At 39.3% G+C, this 6,754-nt stretch overlaps 1 protein-coding gene across 2 annotated transcripts; it reads right to left on the bottom strand.

Annotated features, from left to right (window-relative positions):
- Positions 1 to 636: 636 nt before the first annotated feature.
- On the bottom strand, positions 637 to 6,359 carry LOC133930018 (cryptochrome-1-like). Of its 2 annotated transcripts, none has more exons than XM_062376704.1 (6): positions 6,127 to 6,359; positions 5,518 to 6,022; positions 4,271 to 4,492; positions 3,227 to 3,942; positions 1,757 to 2,398; positions 637 to 910 (listed from the first exon to the last, which is right to left on the bottom strand). In XM_062376704.1, exons 2-6 carry the CDS (start codon positions 5,828 to 5,830, stop codon positions 845 to 847), a joined length of 1,959 nt encoding a protein of 652 aa, XP_062232688.1. In that variant the 5' UTR covers positions 5,831 to 6,022; positions 6,127 to 6,359; the 3' UTR covers positions 637 to 844. The 2 variants fall into 2 exon arrangements, with proteins under 2 accessions (XP_062232688.1, XP_062232687.1); XM_062376703.1 differs by having other exon boundaries at positions 637 to 961; positions 6,127 to 6,358.
- Positions 6,360 to 6,754: the final 395 nt, after the last annotated feature.

Below are 6,754 nucleotides of genomic sequence, written 5' to 3'. Positions count from 1 at the left end.
TTTCAATATAAGAAACTATCTTGGCCAAATGATTACCATTGCATTTGCTTCCTCATTGGGTTGTCTAAATAGAGAGACTGCTGACTGAATTTTATCAATCTCAAAAGTTTGCTTGAGGACACAACTGATATTTTGGGTTCAAGATGTTCATGTTGTAGCTGGGCAATTTATATCATTCACGCGAAGGTCGCTACTTTGACTCTCCTCAGGATGGATTGGGTTAATGTTTTTTTTTTAAAGGGTGCTAGCTCAGGTTGTATAATTTAGAAAAAAAATCAATAGAAAATTCTAGCTACTTCCTCATATAAAATGGGAACCAATTTCAGAACTTTATTTAGTTGATCTATTTTATAAAGTGGGCTACCCCAATTCGTACTATATCGCAGACATGATTGGTTGCCTAAACTCCTTCCCTAGGCTGCCATAACTCTACGGTCACTCGCTTCTCCTTGGAATTACTGATTATGCCTAGAGGAACTCAATTAATATACAACTTCTAACCTCTAATCCCCCCCCCCCTCCTGGCTCATGCACCCGCTCACTCGCCCACACTACCGATAACGGACATGTCATCAAAACCCGACAACTCAACGTACAGTGACCGACAACTGGACCCGAACTGGAAATATCTCTGAATAAGAAAGTTCTCTCTTATTGCAACAAAGGTAAGACGCGTCAAACTAATTATAAATTACAGATTAACTTGGACAAAATCGCAAAAAATGCACAAAATAAACACTTGTGATGACAAAGGTTTTCCATGTTCTGCTCCTACACCCCATTCTTTTTTTCCGAGGAATACTACACCCCTTCATTACAGATTTACAACATCCCTTGTCATGTGCTAAGCAACTCTCTTGGATGGCCTAGAGGTGCTCGTACCACTATCTTCAATGTCCTTATCTTCAGCCTGCAAAGAGTGATTAAGTTGGATGTCCATAGGAATATAAATACCATTCTCCTGGAAAAGAATATGAACACATGTAATCAGGATAGGAATATAGGATGGGATCATCCATAGAAAAATATATTGAATGCATTTCTCAGGTGCTATAAATGTCTAAATCAAACTTTGTGCGCTAGTGGATGCTTAAAAAAAAGGTAAGGAGTCTATTAATATTGCAAGGTTTTTCCTTGAGCATTATATCTCCTGTTTACATGCTATTAAATTTTACTCTGAAAAGGTGGTACAGCTATATTCTGACATAAAGCAAGACATGTCAAATAATCACAAATCATTGAACGCTGTGTTGACATGACATCTAAGATCTGAAGATATAGAAGCAGTGAAAGTGTGGTATGCATGTCTTTAACTACCCTTGCTTAGCAGTAGTACCTAGATGCTTTTCTATAAGCTATTTATTTCGACAGAAGCTGACAACTAGGACCAATATCCATCATCTACCCTGTAAGAATAACCAAATTACTTGATTGTATTCTTTGGCTTGAAGTTCAACTAGTTTAGTGCTCCATGAATGTACCTGAACTTCCAATAAGCAGAAAAGTGAGGCAAGGTCAGGATGGCTTCTATACCAGGGTATGATAACAAAGCTAGTTGAACTAGTCCCTTAGAGGTCAATTTCCATGTTAGTTTTTTTTACTGGTCGGATGTAATGATGTTATAACGGGATGCTTGCTCTTCATTTTTCTTAGCCCACACAGATGCTTGCTTACCTGATGGAAAAGTCGACAATATGGTAATTCGTATGAATTTAGTGTGCAATTATTGTTTCCCAATAAAGATAATTAAGCTTACCTTACAAGCTCCATCCCTGTCTGCTTTCTGCTGGAGGTATCCTGAATACAGAACCGAATAACCGTCACCATCATGAATCCGTGAATGTACGCCTAATGAAGATGAACACAAGGAAACATTGAATGCACTATCACTGCTAGATCTTTTCCTTGACACTTGCGAGTTAGCTGTAGAGCCTGTGTCTTCCATCTTTGAGGAATTCATCACATCAACTCGAACAATCTGTTTGTACGGGCCCTTCACTTCCTTAGGTTGTAACTTTTGGTTCTTGCCATTAGTAGAGGCCCTTTGATCGAAGGGCGAGGTGGCTGGAGATAATTCCTTCTTCAAAACAACCTTTGGGATATCAAAACTCTTGATATTATTCATATTGTCTTCCACAACTTCGCCATTTAGTTCAGCAAGTTTTGCAGCTGTGTCCAATTGCCACATTGTGGAGATGGCATCATCTAAGCATTCACGTGCCATGTGAAGTTCTACTATGGGTTTTGGGTAGTTAAAGCCCAGCTCAACTCCAGCAACTTCAAGTATCGAGCTGGGTGCATCCCACGGACGATGGATCCATTCTGTTGGCATTCTAGCAAGTTCAGGAATCCATGTTCTTACATATTCACCATCTGGGTCATACTTTTGACCCTGAACCTAGTTTTGCATGCAACAAAAGCCCAGTAAATAACTCTTTTGTATAAATTAGTCAGTCCTCAGGTACAAATAAACTTTTACTGAAACTAGATAAAACATAGAAAAGACAACTGGTAAACAATTATAAATAATTTCGAACTTGTCTGAACACAGGTTAAAATCAGAAAGACAGAAGCACGATACATTGTAATTAAACTAAACTGATCGCAAATAAACAAATAGCAAGGCTATAAACTTGATAAATACATTCAACGATAAACCATAAGTGAATTGTGAAAAGTTTACAGATCTGGCATTAGTGAAAGAGGAATAATCTGTGGTGGAAAAGAGAAATAGCAAAAAAAACAGCCATTCCATACATGCCCAAGAGACACTCCATCTTGTTACATGTTTAATAACCTTCCAGAAGCCAAATATTAGGCGCAGCCATGCCAGTGTTATGTGTTTTAGCTGGAAAATAAAAATTGGGCTGCACCAAAACCCTTTTTTTTCTCATGGCCTAGGATGAAAATCCCAGCCACCAATACACAAAAACCAACCAGGCTAGGCCATATTTGCCTGTCTAGTATTCACAACTAATTACACTTCTTTCAGAATTCTTCAAGCTCTGAAAAATAGTTAATCTGTTTTTGATTAGAATCCTTTAGTTGAAAAGTGAACTGCGTAAAAAAAAATCTAGTGTCTGCATTTTTTTCCGAAAAGAGGAGTGTCAGCAATCTTCACCAAACAAAGGCATAATCTATATGACCTACATCATGAACTTAATTTCCAAATTCCGATTTCAAATAAGATTTGGTGCTAGAATGCATTGTTCTAGTAATTGCATACCTCTGGATTATCAAGACGGCTGAGCTCATGGCCATCAGGCAAACTCCCAGATATGTACTGCCAACCAAGAATATCACTTTCTAGGTCAGCATCCAATAGCACATCCCAAAAGTACTTCATCCCCCAAACCCATGGAATTTGTAGAAATTTAACAGCAAAACTTGAAACTATCACTCTTATCCGATTATGTGTCCAACCAGTAGCCCAGAGTTCCCTCATGCCAGCATCTACTAATGGGTATCCGGTCATTCCCTGTCTCCAAGATTTGAAGTGGTCCTCATTCGCTCGCCAGGGGTAATGCTTCAAGTTACCCAGCAACGATCTTTCATGCGTGAATGGAAAATTGAAACACAAGTAACGTGAATATTCACGAAAACCAATTGATCGCAGGAACAATCGAAGACTCTCCTCAGCTTCAGACCTTCCTTCATTTTCCCACCTGACTTGTTGTGTTTTAACAAGTTGATAAACTTTCCTTACACTCAACTCACCAAAATGAAGATATGGTGACAGCAATGATGTTGTAGTTCCCCCAGCCTTCATGCCATGTTTTGAATATTCTAGGAGACCATAAGATACAAATTCCTCAAGCATCTTCTCTGCATTGCGCCAGCCTGGAGACCAGGCCCTGCTAAGTAAAGCATTGCTTGATTCTTCATCCTTACTAGATTCAAGACCTAGATCATCAATTGAACAGCCACGAACATTCTCTAAACCTGAATTTCAAACTTAAAAATATTAAAAATTAAAGCAGCTGTATGTTGATTTGCTTGACTGGAAAGGCACTGAATATAAATGGTTGGAGAAGCAATAAATAAAATTGCATATATGAAATGAGTATCGCTTCCAATACTTCCAAGCCAAAAACTAATTCAAGCTATTGTAGACATTAGCAAGCTGCTTCGTCAACATTGAAACGGAGTTACTTATATAGAAGAGGAACAAAAACTAAGCTGAAGTTTTCTATATAGTACAGAGAAATAAGAAACTGTACAAAGGTTCAAGAAATGAAAAGATGATGCTAGGCTATTGGCCAAAAGTTACCTGGTACAGGCACCAGACTCCAAGGTGCACGAGATAGTGATATCTCAATTGATAAATTCATGCAATTCTCCCAGTACATGCTAAAGGTTGTGAACGCCTGCCCATTCTCATCATAAACTTCCCATGGCTCATAGAGTATATCACCATTGAAACTATGGACAGAAATTCCAAGGGCTGAAAGCTCATTCTTGATTTTGTCATCACAGACAATTGAAATAGGGTCTAAAGTTTATGAAGTGAGAAATAAATAGGATAAGATTGGCGTAACTAGAGGAGAACAAAAAAGAGAATAAACTGGAAAGTGGCGACTAAATAGAGCAATAGATAATTCCAGCACAGAAACTGCACACCAACTTTGCAGACATATGTTTTGAGCTATAAGATACTAAGCTTTTTTCTTAATAGCAATCGTATATTGGTCCAAATGGAAAAGTCATCTCATCATGTGAGGTTAAACCAGAGAGGGAAGTTGGATTTAAGAATAACAATGAACAGTTCAACATCCCATAGAAGTGTTGGAATTTCAATATAGAACTGGTGGCCAATAGGACCCTGAAGCGTGTATTTATTTGTTTCAAGACTTCCATCATGGAACCTCCTGAACTTGATTACTTGGAGCTCACTCATTGGCCTAGTTGCTAATTTCAATGTTGTGCATCTTTTACATTCAGCTTTTATAAAAAAAAAATCTGCTTACTGAATTAAAGAATGTTGAAATTAGGAAAGACATTACGACACATTTGTTTTTGCATATTTCCTAATTTCTATATAGCCTGCTTTCTTTGTTCTATGAATTTGAATCTTCTACATACTTCTGCGCACACCAGAGAAATTGGTAACACCAACTAATGTCTTGCAAGTAAAAACTCAATGATAAAAATCATTAAAATAAGTAAATAAATATATTTAATTTTGTTAGCAATTTAATTGTTAGGAGAAGATGTTAAACCACAACTGACATGAGGTGAGATGTTAATTCCAAATCTCTGGAACTAGACCTCCGTAGACTGATTCACTCCTATCATCTTCAGATGAAACTACGCAATGTACGTAATTGGCTCAAAACATTTGAAGACCTAAAGCTATGCAGTGTAACTGGCTGAAACCGTTGCTCACGTAATCAAAGAAGCAAATGAAAATCAAGTTTATTGACATACAAAAATCATAAAATGAATTATTTCGAAGAGAACCCCCAATAAAGAAGTAACTCTACTGACAAATCGTATAACACAGGCTAGTAAATTTACCATATAGACGATTATAAACCACTCTGGTGGCACCGATCGAATGAACGCACTCCAAAAGCGCTGCAAGAGTGCTCTCAGCACGGATCAGCATGAGCGGGCATCCAAGCGACTCCAGCGATTTTCCAAGGTGGACAAGCGACTCCTTGAGCCACCATCGGGAGCACCGTCCGGGGTAATACTGCCCGTAGTCAGCAGGGCACCATATGAAGATAGGGAGGACAGAGCCCTCCCTCGCCGCGGCGACCAAGGCCAGGTTATCGTCGATCCTGAGGTCCCTTCTGAACCAAACAATGGTCCTGTCCGAATCAGCCATGCTCGGAGACCAACCCCAGCCCTAAATCCACCATGAACAGACCAAGAACAGCCACTACTATGAACCAGAGCTTCTCACAGGCAATTTGTCGAATACGACACGTGCAGACCTAAAAGAACCACCAAAGAAGTTTCAACAAGTCTGAATCAAGGACAAAGGCCGGATCCCGATGGCTGCTTCGGACCAGACTCCCTGCAAGAAGATAGGAAAGAAAGCCGTCATCCCACCGATAGACGACAAGATTCGCGGATCAAGGCGGAGGCGAAGCGGAAGAGTCCAAGATTGGAGGCACCAACCGAATCACAACTTGTGGCTCGGAGAGCAGGATCACAACCTCGGAGAGCGCTCCAGCATGGGCGTGCGGAGTCTTCTCTGCGAGAGTGGCGGGCTTCTTATCTGCTCCGAGCTAGCCTCCCATGGCGGAGAAGCAAATCGCATGGGGACCAGTTGGGACTTGGGAAAGAGCGCTGAGTGTCCATCCCCAAATTTAGTATGTTTGCGTCGGTTCACCATCGATCGATTGCCGTCTCCAATAACCATAGTTCACGTCATTAATGACCTCTCCTACGTCTGTGTTTACCTATGTTCGTGTTTGTATTCTATCTGTGTTTACAAGAAAATATTCACGTTTCCGTCTTTCACCTTCAGCACAAATAGAATACAAAGCTAACTATTAATGTGTAGCGAGTCTAGGATGTATTTTATAACACTGCATATTTTTAATACCTATGACATATAGACTCGTAATAAATTAAAAGATAATAATATAGTTAGTTTATTAAAAAAATTGTCTATTGTATTACCTATAAGATGATATGGGTAATTTTTATAGGTAATAATTAACTATATTATTAAAAATGGTTTTAGCTAAAATCGGAGCTAAACTTCGTTGGCCAGTCATGAACTTGCTAGCTAAGCTTTCTC

This window comes from Phragmites australis, chromosome 10 (assembly GCF_958298935.1).
Source record: "Phragmites australis chromosome 10, lpPhrAust1.1, whole genome shotgun sequence".
NCBI lineage: Eukaryota > Viridiplantae > Streptophyta > Magnoliopsida > Poales > Poaceae > Phragmites > Phragmites australis.
The sequence above is the reverse complement of the archived record's forward strand: the minus strand, read 5'-3'. Positions and strand labels throughout refer to the sequence as shown.

Bases quoted from the DNA above. Each gene is read 5' to 3' on its own strand.
- LOC133930018 (XM_062376703.1), bottom strand. From the start codon at position 5,830: ATGGCTGATTCGGACAGGACCATTGTTTGGTTCAGAAGGGACCTCAGG. The intron at 3,943-4,270 runs GTAACTTTTGGC...TTTGAAATTCAG, and splicing joins GAGTCTGGTGCCTGTACCAG to GTTTAGAGAATGTTCGTGGC. The intron at 2,399-3,226 runs GTATGCAATTAC...ATGCAAAACTAG, and splicing joins GCCGTCTTGATAATCCAGAG to GTTCAGGGTCAAAAGTATGA.